At 37.7% G+C, this 22794-nt stretch overlaps 1 protein-coding gene across 3 annotated transcripts in view; it reads left to right on the top strand.

The window, feature by feature from the left end:
* The window catches only part of ABH1 (ARM repeat superfamily protein), a 200801-nt gene that overhangs the window by 57412 nt on the left and 120595 nt on the right, over positions 1-22794 (top strand). For all 3 annotated transcript variants that reach the window (XM_089801895.1, XM_089801893.1, XM_089801894.1), the window contains exon 6: positions 5664-5726. In XM_089801895.1, the coding sequence (XP_089658021.1) occupies positions 5664-5726 (63 nt within the window). The remainder of the gene's footprint in view (positions 1-5663; positions 5727-22794) is intronic.

Here is a 22794-nt window from a genome sequence, read left to right as displayed (position 1 = left end):
TTCACTTCTACTAAAGCTATACTTTATCACAATTTGCATTAAAAATATTCAAAGGTTGCAATAACACCAAAAACGTTTAGATGTAAATGATTTTGGCAAACACATTTTGCATCTTGGAGCAAAAACGCCCATGTTATTGGGCCTTCTAAGTCCAATTTACATCAAAAAATTTGAAGGAAGAAGGTTGCAATAACATCTTGCTCATTCATGCACATGCGTTGGCCCTTGGAGACCACGATTTGCATGTAAACTTCGAATATTTCAAGGCCCTTGGTTGTTGCATGCGTTTGCACTTGGAGAACCTGATTTTGGAAAAGACTTGTTCATCCAAACTTCTCTTTCCTCCATTTTTGGCTCATTGAGCTCTAATTAAGTAGAAGGATTCAACATTGTTTGTATTTCTTGCTTTTTTCGGTACAATATTGGATTATTTGGCTCAGTTTTGTCCAGTAATCTTCGAACTCCAAAAAACGAAATTGCATGTAAAGAGGTTTTGAAGTTTGTCAAGTTTCAGTCAAAAGCAAGAGGTAAGTTTTTATTTAGTTTTTAGTTTTTCTTTCTTGCTTGTTGCTTGCTTTTAGTTTGTTTTTGGAGAAAAGTTGAAGTTTTTCACCCAAGAATGCAAGTGCATTTCCATGTTTCCATCTCCCACACTTCATCCATTTTCTAAACTTGATTATTTTCCACTTGTCCATACATGTACTCTCGCTCTCCACACCCAATTGCATGTTTTACATCATGTAAAATGAGGAGCTTTTACCACAAGCAATGACATCTAGAGAACTCGATTTGGGTGAAAAATCACATTTTAAAGCACCCAAACTCTCATCTTACAAATATCCATATGCTTCCAACTTGCAGTCTTGGTCACCCAAAGCAAAAACCTCATTTTGCCCACATGCAATCCACCATCTTAAACCTGATTTTGGCCATTTTTGCCCAAAATACTAGCTGTTCTGTTCATTTCCAGCCTTCAAAAGTGTTAAATAAGTATCTAATCCATGCTTCGAACACCCATCTCTCATGGATCCTCATTGTAACTTAAATCCTAAAGTTTTCAAAAATCCGATCTCACTGGAACATGTTTTCATCTTCATGTCGCAACACACTCTTCAAGATATGTCAAAATTTTCTCAAAGAATAGAGACATCTCGTTGAGAAGACATGCTTCGAATCCAAGGAAGTCATTCCCAGCCTTCAAAAGTGTTCAATAAGTATCTAATCTATGCATTGAACACCCATCTCTCATGGATCCTAATTGTAACTTAAATCCTAAAGTTTTCAAGAATCCGATCTCACCGGAACATGTTTTCATCTTCATGTTGTGACACACTCTTCAAGATATATTAAAATTTCTTCAAAGAATAGAGACATCCCATTGAGAAGACGTGCTTCAAATCCAAGGAAACGGTATTTCATTTGGTCTCCACTTTCCCAATGGCTGGCTTAAAACTTGAGTTCGTGTGGGAATGCACCAAAGCACTTTGATTTGTTAAAAAAGAAGAAGAGAAGAGTCATTTGAAGATACTGGTGAGAAATTGTTCTGGGTTTACATCCAAACATCATTGAGAAGGTTTTTCAAAGTGTCAAAAACTCCAAAATGTACGAATCTAACAAAGATGAATTCGCAACTGTAGAATAAGGAAAAGCTTGATTACATTGAGTTTTCAAATAATAAATGGCAATTCATCAAAGAAAGTGCAGTAGACAGGATACAGGGACTTCCAATCTGGTGATCATCCATGTTTCCATCACCAAAGTACAAAGGCTTTTGCTGACAATCTACAAGACTGATTCATAGTTCCAACTTTTTCTTCATATTGTTGTAGTTGCAGAAGATGAATTGCATGTAATCCAATTTCATGTCCTCGTGACATGTAATCCAATAATTCTTCTCACCTAGTTTGACTAGGGTAGGAGGAGGAGAAGAAGAGAAAGGAGGAGGAGGAGGCGAAGGAGAAGACCAAGATGGAGGAGGAAAAGGGGAAGACAAAGTGGAAGGAGGGGGGGAGGGAGAAAAGGAGAAGATGAAGAATAGAACACAAAACCAGAAGCAAAGCAAAGAAGATGAAGAAGGTAGAGAAAAAAGGGAAGACAGAGGTGGAAAAGGAGGAGGAGGAGGCAAAGGAGAAGACCAAGGAAAAATACGATATGGAGAAGAAGAGGAAGATAAACAAGGACAAGATGTAGGAAAAAAAAAGTAAAAGGAGAAGCAACCAAAAGGAGGGGAATAAGAAGAAGAAAGAAAGAAGGAAAAGAAAAAGCAGAAAAGAAGAGGGGAATAAGAAGAAGAAAGAATGAAGGACAAGGAGAAGCAAAAAGGAGGGGAATAAGAAGAACAAATTAAGAAAGAAATGGAGAAGCAACAAGGAGGGGAAAGAAAAGAAGAAAGAGAGAAGAAAGGAGAAAATGCAGCACAAGAAACAAAAATAGGAGCAATGAAATGCCAGTTTTATATCTCTCTATTGGTGTAACTATTGTACCTGGTTTAGGTGCAAATGCTAGTATGTTTAATGACATGGTTGCAAATCTATCCCCTCCATGCTTTATTTGTTCGTTCTTATTTTTTTTTGTTTATATGGTGAAGTTTGAACCAACGGCGAGTAACATTTCTTAAGTTTATATTAATTGTTACATGAATATGATATAATACATTGTTATGTATATATTAATACATGGATATTAAATAAATATTAATATTAATGTCATATTATTTATAGTATACAAATATTATAACATTTATATTATGTTATAATATTTATATTATATATAAATATTATATGTTATAATATTTATATTATATATATAATTAATTTATTATCTCATTTATTTGTTTTAATTTTTTTATTATATTTTATTGTTCAATTGTAGTCTAGAAAGGGGACATCGCATTCTCTACTACTGCTTCTGCTCATTAAATATATATTGTTTAATTATTTTAAATAAATTAATAATCAATATAGTACATTAAAAATATTAACTAAATATTTAAAGTCCTTATGATTAATGCATAGTAAAACAATTAATGTTAATAATGTATATAAATATATTAATATCCTTTTTTCTTCAAAAGGGGCAATCACTTTTGACATTGAGCTATGAACTAGTGAGGACACAATCAAGGAACGTGATCCACATTGAATGGGCAATCTTGAACTAAACCTTATTCCTAGAAATAATAGTTTCCTTTTTGAGAAAGAGATAGGTGCTAACCTTATGTTCCCATGCAGCTGCTTAAGTGTCATTTCTGCTTAAATTTAAGCAGCATAAGTGTTCCCATGTAAATTTTTAATTCCAAGAAAGGGAGAAATTGGAATCTTTTCCTAGATAAGTGGAGCAGCTATTGTTTAGGAATTGAAAATAAGCTATGAGAGAAAAGGAGGGGCTAAAAATAAGCAGCAACTGCTTATTGCAAAAAGTTAGAAGTGACTTCATAAAAAAAAATTATCTTGTTTTTCATTGGCCTAACATTTGGCATCTATATTTGGTTTACAACAATTGATATTAAATTTTTATTTAAAATAAATATTTAAGAGTAATGCTTAAAAATAAGCAGAAATTTTTGTTTTCATGGGGCCATCAGCTCCACATATTACTCCTAAAAATATTGAGCAGCTGCTGCTAGCCAAAATAAGCCTAGCAGCAGCATGAGAACATGCTCTAAGATTCGTGGAAGTTCTAACAAATCAACATAATTTGAATTGGATACAATACATTATCTACAAACTGTATCCATTATCTACAAACTATCTTTTGAATGCCACTCCAGTGGGGTTTGAACCTTGATGGCAAGAACATTGCTGCAATTTAACCATCACACTATGCCATTACCGGCATATTACTATCCTAAATTAATAATAAATGCAGATTATATGTTGTTATTAATAAACTTAAAAATATTAGATTTTCTTAAAGGTAAGCAGAGGTGTGGAAAGGGCCCAAACCCTTTAACAAGAGCACAGATTTAGCAATAAGAACATAAAGACAACAAAGGCAGCCAGGGAGCACCAAAGAAACATTTCTAGTAAGTATTGAACGTAAGAAATATTTGTCTAAGCTACTAGTAGTAGCTAATGCATTTCCAAACAAATATATAAAAGTAAAGCCTAAGAAATATTTAGTTACGTTAATATTATTTATACTAGTAATCACCTAAAGGATTGGTAGTGTAGTTACTAGTTAAGGAATAGATATTATGACCTAAAGGATTGGTAGTGTAGTTTCTAGTTAAGGAATAGATATAATTACCTAAAGGATTGGTAGTGTAGTTATCAATTAAGGAATAGATATAATTATCTAACGGATTAAATCTGTAATTACTAGTATTTCTTTTAAGTTTAAGCTAATACTAGTAAATATCTTAAATACATCAATCTCAAAACGCAAAAGAATATTGAGCTATTTCAATTACTTGAGAATTATTGTACAATGTAATTTTAGGTTTAGAATTATTGTTGAAGGGCCCTTGGTCTACTGGTGAATTTGAAAGCCTCACAAGGAGCCCAACAAGGATCAAGTCTTGCTCAGTGCAAGCCCTGGCACCATAAGGGATGAGGCCAAGATCGTGCCCCAAGTGATTTTGACCGCGTGGATGCCCCTTAGTCCTTGGCCCTAAGTTGAAGAGGTGCATGTTTGGGCCCGTATCGGGTTCCTAACCCCTCAACAAAAAAATAAAATTAGAAGTATTTTATTTACGACTTAGATATACATTTTATTTATTTTTTGTTTTATTTTTTAAAATTATTTTAAAAAAATTTCTATTTTAAACATTTTAATTATTTTGGCTTTTTTAAATGTGTAAAAAATAAATGTTGTCTCTGTTTTGGTTTTTACATATATACGACTCAATTTGCTACTGCTATTTTAGAATGCCTTGTGTAATTATAATTTATTCAGTTTTAATAATTTATCCACATAGAAACCACAGGTGATAAGAGGTACAAGATAATGGCTCCTCAATGTTCTCTTAATTCCAACATGCATATTGTCCAATCAAGATCAATTCCAGAACTCAACAAATAGTAGCTTCTTTGTCCAATCAATATTTATGTTGAAATTTAGGGACATATTGATTTTTTTTGAAGGTGGTCTTGTTTTGGTTGGATTCTTGTTGTTATTTTTGTAAAATCTGAGCAGAAACTTTTCAAAGGTTTTATCTGTTTGGAAACTGGCATGCCTTAAGTGCACTTGTCTTTCACCCTATTAATTAGTAAATTGCATTTTGTTCTCAACTTTAGGATGAAAAATATCAATACTACTCGTTAATATTTTTCTATTCATTGCGATGCCACATTGAATTTGTCTTTAATTTCATAATACTTGCTAAAGTGAAATTTATAATTTCTCACAGTTTATAGGTTTTCTATTTCAAAGTCTGAAATGCTTTTCAAATTGTAAACTGTTTCTGTGACATTTTCAACACTTTAAGTTAAATCATGAAAATATTTTGTATTTGAGTGGCATTTTCTTGTTGTCTTCAATTGCACAGTACTTGCTAAACAGAAACCTATAATGTCACATACTTCAAAAAATTTCCATTTCAAAGTTGGTAATGCTGTTCAGATTGAATTTTTTGTGTGACATTTTCAACATATTTCAATTTAATCTTCAAAATCTTTTATATTTGAGTGACATTCCTTATTGTTTTTTAAATGGCCATGCAGGATGCTTTGGATAGTGAAAATTGCAACAAGATACGGATATTGATGCGGTTTATCACTGTACTGGTAAATTTACTTTCCACTAAAGCAAGGTTCTTCTGAGTTAAAACAATTTGCATTAGAGATAATTTGTATAATTCAATACCTATATGTCGAAATCAAACTCAACTTGTAAGGAAATAGATTACTTTTGGAGTAATCATATATGAGATTCTTTGTTTTTTCTATCAGCAAGAGGTCATGCAAAATGACGTATTAAGCATTTGCCATAAACCACATAGTTAAACAGGCACTCTTATCGCTGGTAGAAGGTCCTATAGGAAGAGTCACACCATAATTTTGGTGATTGATGATGCAACAATGTCAAATAAAGAGGTCGAGGGGCTCACCAAAACAGTGTATGCTCCAAAAAGCCAAAGACCCATGTTCTATATGGAATCTCTATCCTCATGGAGTCTAAAAATTGTCTAAAATAAACCATTCGCTAGTATGGATGGTCAAGGATCTGAAACAGAACTCCAATAAGAGTGCATCTACAGAACAAATACTTTAAAGTATTTTTTTTCCCGTGCAAGAAACTTAGGACCCACTTCCAACACCATTTTCAGTTGAGTAAGAAAAACAAGTTCTTCTTTTTTGTATTTTTAAAATAAAATCGTCTAGAGAGAGGGAGGATGAAAAAGACACAGGGATGATTGTCGTCCCTGTTAAAAGGTCTTGGAGTACATGATGGAGTAACCTTATTTTGAGTATCTCTACAAACCCAGAGTGGAAACTGGAAGGGAAAGCATTTTTTGATTGATCAACTTAGGATGGTGCTAGATATTTAGAAAATTAAAGCAAATAAATATGGCTTTCCCACCTGTTTATGCTACTGGAATAAATTATAAAATACAAAATTAAATCAAATAAAAATCAATTAATAAATATGAAAATTTCATAAACTTACCTTCAAATACTATTGAGTTGGAGGGCTATATATGGTTTGTGACATTTGACATTTCAGCTTTAGCGTAGGTTTCTTTGTGTCATCTGATCAGTGTTTCAATCACTTGCATGGCAGGGTTGGTGGAGAGGTGGTAACATGGGGTTAAAAAATTATGTCCATATGTAGCCTTCACCAATATACCCGCTGCATTGCAGTTTTTAGCATTGGCTATTATGACCAAGACAATCTTTTCAGGGTCCACCATCTTGTGGATTCTATGAGGTTCTTGGTAATGGAGCTTGCATTCTTCATTTGCCCTCACAAGGTGTTTTATAGTAGAATCCCAGTAACTCTGTGTGAGATAGTAAAGTTATTTTCATATGTGGTTGCCCCACTACATGCTATCATGGACAATGGTGAGAATTTTCCATGGGCTAGTAAGTAACAATGAGCTTTTAATGAGTTGAAACAGAAGATAAGCAGGACTCTAGTCTTAGCATTAACCAATTTTTAGAAAATGTTTGAAAGACAAAATGCTGGTGACTATGACATGGGTTTTGTATTGCTCCAAGGAGGTAAACCGGTATGATATCATTCTGAGCTGTTAAAATATTTTTTTTTGAATTAGAGCCCATATGATAAAGAAATTTAGTTTTAGCTGTTAAAAAATGGAAATTTTACCTTATAGGCAGGAAATTATTGTGTATTTTGACTACAGGTCACTGCAACAATTGCAAGGTCGAACTTAGTTGCAGCCGTCACATGACTAAAACTATATGGATTTCTTGCAAGAACTCCACCTTGTGATTAAGTATAGCTTGGGGTTATTAACAAATAGGCAGATATGCTTTCTAGGCCACTACTTCTCTTTGTAATTGTCACACTCAATCGGTGGAACCATTAGACAGAGAGGTATATGTGATGGATTTTGTACAGTTCTGCAAAGGTAAGTAAGATGAATTTGAGGCCAAATTCTTACATCTTATATGATCTTTTGTACAAAGCAGATAAATTCTGTCTGAAAAAGTGTGAAGAGTGCTGCACAAAAGTGAACCACATATCTCATGAGTTGCTGGTCATTTTAGGGTGACCAAAACAGTTATCAACCTTCAATGCTATGTTCATAGGTCATGCTTGCAGGCAGGATGTCTCAAGGTTAAAACAGGCATGTCAGTTATATAGCATGCTCAACAATGAGAAGATGGGGATGTAGAAATCATTTCTGGTACTTCATACGCTTTGGGATGGCATATCCAAGGACTTTGTAGGTGGAATTCCGAAGACGAGGAATAGTAGTGATTACATTTTGTCATCGTAGATCATTCCTCTAAGATGTGTATCCTAGTTGGTTCTAACAAAATTATAATTCGAAGTGAGACAGTGGATTTGTTTTAAAAAATGTGTGCGTGTTCCCTTTGATCTGTCAGAATATATTATTTCAGATCTAAACATGATGTTCTTGAGCAAAGTTTTTGGTGCGCATTGTGGAGTAGGATGGACACAAAACTATTAACTGTGGACTTTTATGGTTTACCGTTGTCAGATGAGGGGGACAACAGAGATGGATAACCGAACTCGGTGAAGCTGGTAAGAGGGTATAGGCAGTTGAGAGGTTGCAATCAGATTTTGGTCATGTTCCTGATTCCTAAAATAGGGTCATGCATTCAGCATCTGAATTGCCCCCTTTCGGGGCTTGTTTTAGCCATTTGCTACCTAGCCTATATAATATTTCCCTTAGACAATCAGAAGAAGGGAAAGAAAATGGGATTAAGAGATAGATTGATAGAGTTCATATATAAGGTGAGACAAATTCATCTTAGAGTTCAAGAAAGATCCAAGGAGTTTCAAGCAAGATACAAACATCATTATTATCAATAAGGAGCTGAGAACAAATGTAAGTGGTTGTTAAAGTTTGAGTGTATCTTGGCAGATGTACAAGGAATGTCACTGAAACTCAAACAAGGTGTTGTTCATTTCAGATTGTGGAGTAGGTGGGAAACAATGCTTTCAAATTGGCTTTACTTGATTGTACAAAGATCTTTTCCATTATTAATTATGACAAATTCAGATTGTTTGAACCAGTGTTACAGGGTTCTGCCAAGATCCGAGCCAAGTCAGGGCTCCATACTTTTTTGGCCTTTGTACTTTGACTCTGCCGAGTACTACACGACTTGTAGAGTCCATGTACTCTCCTGACTCAAAGAATCTCATGTCCTGGACTCTGCCACGACCAGCTGAGCTAAACAGTAAATTTTTTTTAATGATTATTTTGGCTTATATTATTGTGCAGTATGAAGTTCCAAAAATTGTAATTTTGATTCCCAATAAGGCAATCAACATGGAGTACTAAAAAATTTCTTGTACGTGGCAGGTACAAAACATAACAATTTGTCTATAAAGCAGATTATAAATAGGACTTCACTAAAAGTTTTGCCAAAAAGCAGTGTCATATTTAAAATTGTTTTCACAAAGTCCAAGAACCGGGTATTAAAAATTTAAAACAGCACTATCAAATTGGAAAGCATTGCAACAAATAAAATGCATTCCTTTTAAATAATTGGATATCTACAGAACAACAAAATAACAGTTTTAAGGTTTGTGAAAAATTGGAAAAACAAATGTCTGTTAAACCAGTCATTTGACAAAGTTAAAAGATGATGACATTTGAGTAATTGTATACTTTATATCATTCCAACTATTCATAATGATCTTTCTAATCTACTAAGAATAAAAAAATTAATTGAAGCAGTTATTAAATAACTTGCATGGTAGAAGAATACCATTTGAAAAACTCTTTAACACTTGATAATAAAATGCCACTTCGAGGGAGCGACCTTGTAGTCCACTTAAAGAGTGATACCACCGACAACCTTCAACATGAACACAATAGTCAACATGATGATAATAAACAATCAATACCTTTTAAAATTTCCGTTTAACTTATTTTATCTAGAAACATGTGTTGATACTTAAGTGATCAATGTAAACTTGGGCATGTGGGCAAAGTAGCTTTTGTTTCATCTTTATTTATTGATTTATTGTGTCTTTGATGTTAATTGACTAAATGATGAGAAAAGTTTTAAATCCTAAAAAATATTTGAGATTCTTGGGTTTTTCCTTTTGCTGAGTACTTGACAAGTCCAAATGGAGTACAAGCCAAAGCCTGAAACCAGCTTGCCAAGTCTGAGGCGAGTTTGAGTCTTGTGACTATGGTTTGAACCATAGTTCCAAGAATCACGGCGATTCATGCGATTCACGCGATTCGGCGATTCGATTCAAGCCAAACGATTTTTTGTGAATTGGTGAATCGAATCAGCGATAAAGGGTTTATGAAATAAGTTACTCACTAAATTTCAAGGGTTTTTTTAATTTTCCGATTCATGGCCGATTCGATTCCGATTCATGGCCGATTCACGATTTGATTCGGCCTTGCCGATTCCGATCTGATTCCGATTCTTGTTACTTTGGTTTGAACACATTTGTTGTTTGATGAAGATTATGATGTTCTTATGCCAAGTATGAAAGACTTAGTAGTCAATGAACAAGGTGGACCAGATAATGATTTTTGTGACAAGAATGTATGATAGACTTGATGAGGTGAGCATTAAGTGTGAGTTGTTGGAAGGAAAGGGGTTTCTAGAGGTCATGTGGAAAAGATGTTCACAAATGGAGCACTTCTTGAGTTTTTGGGGATGAGAAGCCTTCCAATGGTAGAGATATGATCTTAAATCTAATTGGAGCATGCTAGATGAACGAGGTTACAATGAAGGGGCCACTAATAAGTAATTGTCTTGGTTGAGCATATCATTGCTAAATTGAGTGATTTGCAATGGGTGGTAGTTGGAAAAGTGGTTGAGAAGAAGGCAACATGCTTAAATTATTTGAGTTAGTTTATTGATCTTAGAAGTAGCTACAAATGGAAAAATGGTGCATGCGTTAGAAGTACTTGGAAAAGGCAAAATTTGAGTTCTCTACTTAAATAATTGATGAATGTGGTGTTCAACTTGATGAACTTGTGTTTGAAATGATGAATGTGGCATGCACCTTGGTGAACTAGCGTTTGACATGTTGAATGTAACATGCACCTTTATGAACTTGTTCTTTTTATCAGTAAAGCAATGAACTTATTTCATTTTTGATTTAGGATAGAGTTTGAAAGGTTTTCAGATTTGAAACAAAATAGATGGACACTGTTTGGCTTCCCAATGTCTTTTAGATGTTAGAAAGAGTATATTGAGTACTTTTTGTGAATATGGAATGGTTGGCTTGTTGAACAAACACTTAGTTGTGCTACTAGAATGAATTTTCTTGGAGATTGACAACATATTTTATGTATTCATTGTTGATCAGATTTCAAGTAGTTATAGGAGTTATTTGAGAGATGGTTGTTGTAACTATTGAGTCCTCTAAATGGCCTTAGCCTAGTCAATGGAAGTAGTTTGATCATGGGTAGCCATTTGTGGTAAACATTTTTTTTTCACTAATTCAATCTTAGTTTAATAATATACAAGAGTAAACATTTTGTGTTGTTGCCTCAAAAGAAATCTGGTTTGATTCAGGGTATTTACGCACTTGGACCTCAATAAATGCAAAAAGAGAGCACAATATGTTGAAGATCAAAAGAATAGCTAATCCTTAAGAATTGTAGAAAACAAAAGATTGAGATGATTATATTAAGAAATTGAACAAATGCCAACCCTACAATCCAAAGTCAAAACACATCTTAATTATGGCGTTGAAGTTAGAGTCTGAGTTAAGGTTAGAGCATTAATTGAAAACACAAAGAACATTACACTAAAAAGAAGCATGCAATGATGGAGTGGGAAGAGGTAGAAAGGCCCCTACCATTGCTTGACAAAGTGTGAGTTGATCTTGCAAAACAAGCAGAAGCATATGCAAGTAACATTCAATGCAGTGAAGTGTTGTTGGTATAAGAAGAATTGGTGATTGAAGTAATTGAGCAAAAACTCCTAGGCCAAGGGTGTATAAGAGAGAGATTGAAGACAATAAAATTGTGGAAAATATCTCAACAAAATGAGGTGATGATTGTTGCAAGGTTAAGGCAGCAAGAGATCCTGCCAAGTTTTTGAGACAAAACTTTCTAGCAAGCAAGCTTCAAGCTCTATGGTTACATTAGAATAAAAATATAGTGATTCCATGATCAAGTTTTAACATAGAGAGGTAAGAGTTCTCCATGTTCATATGTAATGGATTAAAGGATCTTGTGAGGCATTGTGAAACTTTTGAGCTGACTTGGACAACAAATTAACAAGATGATAGATCTAGTTGGCTATAGTCCTTCCCAACCCGTCCAAGAGGCATAGTTGTTGATAGGTACGCACTAATTGAACTAATTTCTAGAACTACATGGGGAATACTGAAGAATTCTTTTGAAGAGGAGTTCAAAAGCTACTATTGGACAATAACGATAATGTAGTAGAAGTGTATAATACAAATAAATGAAAACATGAGACCTATAGTGCTTATAGTTGTAGGCTTAGAAATCTAATGGGCAATTTACAAAAACAATTGGTTGGTGATCTTGAGAAAAAATGGCTTATTTGAAGGTCTTATTCTTTCATTAAGGAAAACATTCTAACTATGTAGAAGCCTAGAATCATGCAATGATCATAGATAGTCTTGACAAAATGTCCTCTTGAGGTAAAAGAAAAATAGAGGAAAATGAAAATTAGTATAACAATGAGAATGACTTTGGAACTATGAGCCTTTAAAAAGGATATGACTTAGATGATGAAGGATTGAATGTAGAAAAATAAATTAGTAAAGTAACCAAGGAATTGTGGTGCATTGTACGAAAAAGGGAAGTTCATGAAAAAAAATGTTGTAGGAATGTAATGTGTCGTTTTATTGATGGCCTAAATGGACTCCTTCACTCTTGACCTCATTATGGTGCTCTTTTTGCACTTTTGGCCATGTGGGAGTCCTCTACAGTCCGCTTCAATGTGTCTCTTACCTTGATTACGTTATGTGTTCCTAAACTTCTTCCTCAGGTTTTTGGTGCATGCTTCCTATTTTGGTTTCTTTTGTTATGCACAAGTCCTCAATGTAGTGTAGAGTGTTCTCAAATATCTAGACAACCTTGTTCTCGAGCTTCCTCACTTTGTTGTCTGTGTCATGTGCAAAGTGCATAGCTAGGCTACACTTGTGGAGTTGCTCTCTGAGTCTTCCTCGTCCGACACTGCTTGTATAGATCGATTGTTTGCCTGTCAATAACTTTTACCTCGTCAAGGAGGTTTATGGCAATCTCCTCCCACTCACGCCATGTAAGTCATGCTGTGCCTTCTCGCTAGATGGCTTCCATGTCTATTGACTTTGACTTTGGCTAACACTTCAACTTTTGCTTTGTGGACTTAGAGATTCTTTAATGATTTTTTAAATAATCATTATTGCCTTTCATTTTGTTTCCTTAGTCAGAGAGATCTTCTAATCGACAATTCACCCTCTTCTTGATTATGCACGATACACCTTCATTGTTTGGTAGAAGTGGCATTAATTTTCTGATGTACGATGTTTCCTTTCATCACTCTCTTCCTCCTCCTGGTTCCTTTCATCGTATAGTTGTAGTGTTTGTTGTCGACATTGTACTCAATTTCTATCTTCTTGAAGATCTCAGAGGGTTTTTAGATTACGTTCGAGCAACCTTGGAAGCGTTAGCAAGAGACACTCAACTTTATCTTTCACCCTTTATCCTTCTCGAATGTCACTCTTAGGGACCCCTTGGAGGACGACTTGCGTTCGAATGTACAAGTTGATAGGTACTTTCCACATGTATGTAAGGTCTTTTGTCAACTCTTCCTCTATTGCATTTTCTTCTTCGAATTCAGAGAATTTGGCTATTCATAGGGTCAGCCAAATACATAGCTGTACTGCGTAGCGCAATTCTTCTCTGTAATTTATTTCCAGGCTTCATATGACAGTGACGCTAAAAGGAATTATTACAACCTGTTTCAAAGAGAACTCTCGATACACCACTTTGATTCACTCCATGATTCTAAACACACGGTGACCAGAACATGCTGTAGCTGTGAGGAGAAACAGTAGTATTACAAAAATGTAATGTTCTTTTGAAGTTTTGAGCTGAGGTTGTTTAGACTATACCTTCGTAATAAGTCTGACATTCTTCATCAAGAAGAATACCCCAAAGAATGCATGGTCTAGGAGGAAGCCAAAAATCAACCATCTTAAGTTTTTTGTTTCTGCTGCATATGTTTGGATTCTAAACGCCATGTGAACCAAACTTGACTCTGAAAATTAGAAGCTAATGCTTATATGATATAGTGAGAATCATAAATCCTATCTGGCAATTGATGTGGACACTGATTGCCAAACATTCAACAGGGATGTAGTCATTGTGTAAGGTTGGGCTTTTTTGACTCTTATCCCATCAACAACCCTGAAGGTCAACCTTCGAAGGCTAAGGATTCAGTTTTTCAGCTTCCATTTGACTCACTCAAAGATGCTATTTTGATAATTATGAACATGTGGAATGTCTTAGGCAAGTATTGGTACTAGAAGACTATATATTCAAATGGTCGATATAAGACCATATAAATATAATGTATCACTAAATCAGTTGAACCCTTACAATGAATGCTTGTAAATACAGATACTTTTTGACTCAATTACTTCGAAGACGACCATGCTATTTTTGTGATTCTTAGTATTCTCTGGCCTTTTGGTGCACCTGCACTATACTCCCCAGCTGGAAAAGTTTCCAAGTCTCTTGGATACAGTGGCAACCCAAAAAAGATTAAAAACATTTCTTTTGACTCTAGGCTTGCATAGGTTATCTCCTTGATTCCATAGCATCTTCCCTTGACTCCAGCTATCCTGGATCTGCCATGTCTGCTTTAGTTTAACTTTTGGCTTGCCTCTGTTTGGTAACATGAAAACCATTTGCTGCCCATTAAATGCAATCAACATCATTATGTTTTGAATCTTTTCTGTTGCATACAGCTGCAACTTCACCAAATGTGCCTCCCAAAGACACTCTTGTGCTGTCTTACCGTCAGTCTGCCATATCTCATACTTAGAGAGTAAACAATTACCTTGGCTTTCTCATGGCCCATCACTAACTCTTTTGTAGTCTCTTCCCTTGAGACAAAATCAGACTTGACAATCTGAACTTCTTCTTCATGCTATTTCTCTTTTCATACCAAACTATCCTCTTTCTCCTTGGCTACATCATTAACCTCACCTTCTCTGTCACAAGAGTACCTTGCTACATAGTACCCTTCCCATTACTCAAAGGACATACAACTGTCCAACCACTACTGAACCTTCAGCATTGTGTTCCTCTTGCTGTATTGTTTTCTCTTCCTCTTCCTTGACTGGAAATGTTGTCCCAACTTCACATACATCTGCCTGTTCCAAAATTTGTTTCTCCAAATTTCCTTTTACTTGCTCTGCATTTTCCTCATGTGCTGGGAATACTATTCTGTCAATCAGCCCCATACTCTTGCCACTGGCCATGATGCATCATTATGCTTTAAAGATTCTATTACAAATTTGACTCCATCCTTTTTTAAATAGTAAGCATTTTTCTCCCCATCCAAATGTGCTTTCCTGTCAAATTGCCATGGTCTTCCCAAGATCAAATGTCAATTTCTCAAAGGCATAATATCACATCGAATAACATCATTGTGGCCCAATAGTGAGAGAAACACTTGCTTGTTCAGTAACATCAACCCATTAAAAATCATCTAACCCAAGAACTGCGTAAGGCATCTCATGAGGTATCCTTGGAAGCTTCAACTTTTCAACCATTTCAATTGAGACTATATTGTCCAATGAACCACTAGCAACTACAACTTTACATACCTTGTTCTTGCACTTTCATTTTATCCTGAAGATAGAATGTCTTTGAGTGTACGTTGCTCTTGCTGCATGTACCTTGCTCTTTCTGCTTCTTCCTCTTCCATGATGTCTTCAGCAATCTTCAAAACTCAAACTGCAAGGATTGACTCCCTTGCTCTGATACCACTATGATGCAGATTAATCATAAAACTTCACTACTTTTGCAAATAGGGCTTGCATTTACCATTATAATACTGACAGGGTAGAGTCGAAACAAAGTTTATTTTGAAATTCTCCCATATAGCAAATATTCTTGACACAGCTTTATCCAAACTACACTACTCTTAACACGAATATTCCATTTATAAACTAAAGTTGATAATACAGAGATATAAAGAAAGTACACTTTCTCAACTCATAAACAAATGTCTTTACATTCCAAATTGCAAAACATAACTCTTACCAACATGGTCGGCCTTGGCAGAGTCCCCTGTTTCTGCAACTCTCTCCCGTGTAGTTCTTATCTAATTGCTCCACATGTTTCTTTAATCTGCATTGTGTTAAACAGTTTGCTCATTATTGAGTCCCTACATCAGTCGACTATAGCATATTGGTTTGCATGTTCAATTGTGAATGTCTTGACTGTAACAAATTAGAGATCACAAAATGCCCAAAGAACAAACAATAACATGCAGTGACAAACATACTGATTGGTAAAACTGAAACCTTACTGTTATAAACATGGTGAGTCGGCTATATCCAAGAGCCCAAAAACCTTAATCAAAATTGCATGGATTCCAGAATCAGTGCCATGCAAGAGGTCAATCAATGACATAAAACTTGCAGATTGTTTTGTTTATTTAGCACTGTTGGAGTCTGTTAACTAAATCAACATCCCTTTCACCCAACAACTATCTCCAATCTTGTTTGGTCTGCACCGCTCAGAGTCCAATGACAAGGTCAATGCCATTTCATTCTAACATCGACTGCCCTAACTCGATAACTCAATCTACATACCTATTTTACTTTAGAATGGGCATTGTCCACTGGAATGTGATTACCAACCGATTCCTGGATTGGTCTTTTGGACTGTCATTACAATTTAAAACTTGTTTACCGTACTGGTAAATAAATCAACGCATACAGACAATGGAACAGAACAGCAGAAATTATATTCGCATATGCCAGACATACATTATGCTTCATAAGATTAATGATAAAAGATAGAAGATGATTTACAATGATCTCAGACGGGATATAAATACTATCCGCCGAACCTTCTCGAAGGAGTCCGTCGGCCACAAACATTATGTCCGCTACAAACTATTTACCCGTCGGCTAAAAAATACAAAACACCGACGGCAATCATTCCGTCGGCTACAGAATACAAAACACCGACGACAATCATTCTGTCGGCTACAGAAACATCGTCGGGACCATCCAATCGGCTGACACCATCCCTCCCAAAAAGAAAAGTCGTCTCCTGACGACTCACAAAATATCTTGGTAGCCTCCTGTACTGCTTTCTCGGTTTCCAACTTTTGGATATCCTGATCCAAGTGTCGTTGCACTGCCTCCGACTGGACAATCAGCTCCTCCCGAGCTCTCTATGCATCCACTAAGATAGCCTCACAGCCAACACCTACTCCCAGTGCCTCTGTACACAGATACTCCATGCTTACAACAGCTGCAAGTCTTCTCAACTGGTCACACTTCACGACTGATATCCGCAACGACTGGGGGTCCAGGGGAACACACCATTTCTGTCATTTTCTGCCGATTCTACACTCTTTCTGGCAGCCACTGATGCTTCCCCTTCCTTTTGGCATCATCTGCTACTCATTCTGAACAACTTGAATCTGTTGTCGTTTTTTTTTTTTTTTTAGCTCCTCCATACACCTTCTCGGCACTTCGAATCTCCAGCTCAAACACGCACTCCCAGGCCCGCAGAGGAACTCCTGCGGACAGTTGCCCATGGAGCAACTCAAGGCAGCGAAGGCGAAGGCAAACACCAAATACGCCGATCCAATTCTGCCAATGATCGATTCAGATTAAATTGAAAGCCGATGAAAGGTGTATTTCTCGCTTGGCCACAAGTCACGTGTTCGAATTTTGATTTCCCCCATCCAAATCACCTCAAACCTCTTAATACCTTCAATACTAATGGCACAAACCACGGCAGAATTCAGCACCCCTACGATCTTAAAAAAATGGAATTCCAAATGCTGAGATTTACAAGTTCTTGTCGCACTGCCGTAGGATGAATTCGCAAGTCTTTCAGGAACAAATCTTCGACAGAAGAGGCACAATTTGCCTTTGAATTGACGCTGCCAAAGGCCAAATCGAATCGACGTTCAAAATCCCCTGTGGATTCGCTGAGCATATAACACAGTCTTACATAGTTTTCGCGGACAAAACACCTGCGGACATGTTATACAGCGTGAAAAAAAACAACCCTCGCGGATTAGTTCTCGTGGACTAGCTGCTGGAGGTTTGAGACAAGCTGTGGGGAAAAGCTTCCGCGGACAGGAGAGTTGGCCATGGGGCAATCTCCCGCGGAGGTGCGCCCGTGGAGAGTTGCCCGCGGGGCATTCTCCCGCAGCCTACTCAGCTACTTTTTTTTTTTTTTTTAAAGTTTTTAAAAATTCTTTTCAATATTTTTTTTTCTTTTTAAATATTTTTACAAAAAAGGAAAACAACACCTCAATTCTACCTCTAGGCATCGCCATTCTGCAACGACGAGGGAGTCAGCTGGCCATTCTGCGATAGCGACGAAGTCTTCCTGGCACCATATATTTGTAATTTAAATCCGTTGACTACCGGAGGCACCTCTTGCTCGTCTAATGTCTTCAATTTTATCGATCCATTGTTGCTGACCTTCCGGATCTGATATGGTCCAACCTATCTAGCCTTAAACTTTTTCGATTTGACTTCATTCCGACCATCTTACTTGAGTATTGACTGCCCTGGCGGAAACTTGTTGAGTTTGAGATGTTTGTCATGCTAGGCCTTACGTCTGTTCTGTGTCACCTTCATTGCCCACTGTGCCTGTGGTCGTCGCACATCTAGCTTATTTCCTTGCTGTCGGCACCCTTCAACCAATTTTATGGTGCGATGCATTCTTTTCTTCTTGTGCGGTCCGTTCACCGTGTACTAGACGATGGAATTTTTCTTTTTTCTGGGTCTATATTGTATGTCCTTCCCTTCTTCAACCATAACCTCCTTTGTGTCATCTGCTTCTCTGTATTCCTCCGGACACTCATTTTCCTCCTTTTTCTCACCTTCGTCGACCTTTAGCATATTACAACTCGGAAAGAGTTCGTAGTCTTCTATTTGCCAATGGTAAAGGCCATTCATTGAGTCTAGGTCGTCGTCATTCGATCCTCCGTCTATTCTCAATATTCCTTCTTTGTCCGGTTCCATTCTCTTCTTTCCTTCGTCGTCATTTGTTTCGTCATCATTGTCGCCTTCACCTTCTGAGTCTCACAATGCTGCCTCCTCACCTACCATTTGTGTGTGCAGGTCAATTATGAATCTTTTGCCTCCGCGCTCCATTGATAGGGTATTTCGTTTCCAATCATGTTTTACTTTTGTTTGCACCAACCAATTTCGTCCCAGAATAGCATCATATCCTTTTCTTTTCAATGGAATGACTATGAAATCCAATAAAAATGGTTGCGTACCAATGGTTACCGATTGCACCCTCAAGGTTCCTAACAGTTTGATCCCGTGTTGGTCCGCCGTGAGCAACTGGAATGTAGGTGGCCATAGCGTCGACCTTCCCAACTTCTTCCAAGTATCCTCCGGCAACACATTCACGCCGGACCCTCCGTCGACAATTGTGTCTGTCAGAACGTTTCCCAAAATCCCCATCTCGACGACCGCCGGATGCCATCCGGATGTGAGTGCCAGGAGCATTGGGTCTGTTGCCATCGCTTCCCTACTGTCCCTTCCTGTGTCCTCCGTTGCTTTCGAAAACGGTGTATGATTCAGAATGGTCGTCCGTAATTGGGGCATTGTGAGGAGGTCACTTATTTTGACCGGTATCTCCCTTTGTAAGATTTGACGTACAATGTTTTGTTCTGCGAAGTTCCTTGCCAAGGTGTCGGTGATGTCCTTCAACTGAGATGTCCCCGTCAACGATGCCTTTGCAATTTCCGCCTGTGCTTCCCCCACTTTTCTCTTTTCCTCCTCTTGCCTCCGTGTAATTGCCAGAACCTCCTCTACATCCGTGTCGACAGTGTTCAAGTTTACTCCAGACTTTGGACACTTGGAATCTTCGTGATCACCGGGTCCGCACCATCTGCATAATAATTTCGGTGTGTTTACTGCTGTACAATCCCTCGCAAAATGACCCCATAAATTATATGCTCGGCATTGAATAATTGGCCGTCCGTTTGCATCATACTGGGTTCAACTTCGGCTTTGATTATTATTGTTATTGTTCGCATTGTTGTTATTTTGCCCTCTGTTATTATTCCTGTACCCTCCGGATGTGGCACCTGCACTATTCGTATTTCCGTTACTGTCCGATGAGGAAGCCTCCTGTGTAAGAAGCACCTGCGAAGATCCTCTTGTCACAAAATTGGTTCTTTGGACACGATCCTTTAGTATGACCGTCGGTCTTACACTCCGTGCACCACAACTCACTGCCTTTTGGGTCGTTCTGCATGTTTTTTAACTCCATCATGTGGATCATGTCCTTCTGTAAAGCTCGGACCTTCTTGCTACTGCCTTCATCGTCGCTGCTATCTTCTCCGGTAGGCTCGTCGTCATCAGAATCAGATGAGCTAGTGTTCTTCTTCTTTGTTTTCTGCTCACTTTCGAGGTCCAATGCTTTGTTATAAGCTTCCGTGTATGACGACGGTGGCACAATTTTCATTTTCCTCCGCAACTTCGAGCGTAGGCCTTCCACGAACCATCTTTTCTGAAGTCCGTCTGTCGGCTTACTTTCCATTTTGTTTATCAAGTCTTTTAATTTCCTGGCGTAAATGCGAACGGTTTCGTTCTTCCCTTGCTTAGTATTGAAGATCTCTGCTACAATTTCATTATCATCCCGCAACAGTTTAAATTCTGCCAGACACTCCTTTTTAATGTTATCCCAATTGTTTAGCTTTTGTGGATCTGTATCAGTGAACCAATCAATTGCTACGCCCCGTAGGGTGGCTGAAAATTGCCTCATCCAGTCGTCTTCATCAGTTATCCTATTTGCCTTCCAGATCGTTTCACATGTTTTGCAATGTCGAATGGGATCGGCCGTACCATCGCCATTGAACTTCAGCAGATTCTCTTTTGGTCCTGCCATCACAATTGGTTTCTGTAAACAGGCGTTGCTCGGTCCTGCAACACTGGCGCTCTTCACTCCCACACCGGTTGTCTGCACTCCCACACCGACAGTCTGTACTCCCACACCGGCGGACTGGTCTCCCACACCGGCGGTTTGCACTCCCACATCGGCGGACTGGTCTCCCACATCGGCGGTCTGCACTCCCACATCGGTGGTCTGGTCTCCCACACTGGCGGATTGCACTCCCACACTGGCGGATTGCTCTCCCACACTGGCGGACTGTACTCCCACACCGGCAGACTGCTCTCCCACACCGGCGGACTGCACTCCCACATCGGCGGACTGCACTCCCACATCGGCGGACTCAACAACTGCAAACCTTGGTGAAGAAGGGTCTTCTGAAGTTGTCCCTTGCGGAAGTATATCCTGGACGAAGAGTTCACTCCACGCTCTTGCTCTGTCGGCACTCCGAGCCGTGCGAGTCGATGCTCTTCCGTCTGGATTCTCTTCCCTCGGCGAACACAACTTCAAAAACTCCTCCTGTGCGTCTTCCACCAATTCCACCCGCTGCTGAGTCTCCTCCAACAATTCTTCGGCGCTCCAGTTTCCGTCGGCAATCTTTTGAAATCTCCGTCAGTGTTCGGCTTGTTGTGCCAGAATTAAATTCTCTTGCGCAGTACGGATTCCATCTTTTCCCTTGACCTTATTTCGATCCTTGTTAAGCTGATTTGGCATTAATCTTCATTCCTCCCACCTTCCAGGTTCATAATGCAACGGCGCCAAATGTTTACCGTACTGGTAAAGAAATCAACGCATACAGACAATGGAACAGAACAACAGAAATTATATTCGCATATGCCAGACATACATTATGCTTCATAAGATTAATGATAAAAGATAGAAGATGATTTACAATGATCTTAGACGGGATATAAATACTATCCACCGAACCTTCCCGAAGGAGTCTGTCGGCCACAAAGATTATGCCCGCTACAAACTATTTACCTGTCGGCTACAAAATACAAAACACCGATGACAATCATTCCGTCGGCTACAGAATACAAAACACCGACGACAATCATTCCATCGGTTATAGAAACACTGCTGGGACCATCCAATTGGCTGACAAAATTGTGATACCCGATCTCAATAATCTAAGGGCAGTCAATGATATTTGAAATCATGAATCGATTCCAATAAACATACTTGGGCGGTCTTCATAGACCCAATATCCATCCTACTTTTAATCAGTATGAAAACTCCATTTTTAATCAAGACAAAGCATTCAAACTGTTACTCCATTACCTAATCTTGCATATTGGGTTTTGCTTCCCATGTAAAGAGCATCCAAACCACTGAGTCAAGTTAGTTAGAGAATTCATTACAGTCAACAACAAACACCAAACCGAGAACAAATCTGATAGAACATTTAACCAAACAAAATGTTGCCAGACCAAAATGGCACTCACGATTAACAGACTGTCTCAAGAAAACAATGATTCAAATAAACAGTTTAAGTTTTAAGACAAAGGAATATGCACAAAAAATTGTTATGGTTTCAATCTCTCTTTACATTTTGATCCTCATTATTGAGAGATCGGTTTCTCATACCCTGCTACTCCACAAGAACGGCTTCTAGTTTGCATAAAAACTTGTTCCAAAACAAAAACCTATTCTAACTACCTACCTACACATAACCTGCATTAGAACCAATTGCAACCACCTTTGCTAATCAGTTTGTTACATAAGAGAGGTATTGAAAGTTTGTAAATTCATAACTTATGTAATTTCACTTACAACTTATGTATTTCCCCTTATACTCAAATGGTCGATATAAGACCATGCAAATATAATGCATCACTAAATCCCATGAATCCTTACAATGAATACTTTCTAACACATACTATTTGACTCAATCGCTTAAAAATGACATTGTTTTTTTCGTGATTCTTAGTATTCACCGGTCTCTTGGTGCTCTCGCATCGGGGACAGTGGCTAAGTGGCATAGGTGGGGTCACATTGATATGCAAAATGAGGTGAATTGAAAACCTTAAGTCAAAATTTGCAGTGTAACACCTTTGAGAGTTCATTGTGAAAGGCAA

This window comes from Cupressus sempervirens, chromosome 9 (genome assembly GCF_028749045.1).
Source record: "Cupressus sempervirens isolate cs-2001-9-10 chromosome 9, ASM2874904v1, whole genome shotgun sequence".
Classification (NCBI taxonomy): domain Eukaryota; kingdom Viridiplantae; phylum Streptophyta; class Pinopsida; order Cupressales; family Cupressaceae; genus Cupressus; species Cupressus sempervirens.
The sequence above is the reverse complement of the archived record's forward strand: the minus strand, read 5'-3'. Positions and strand labels throughout refer to the sequence as shown.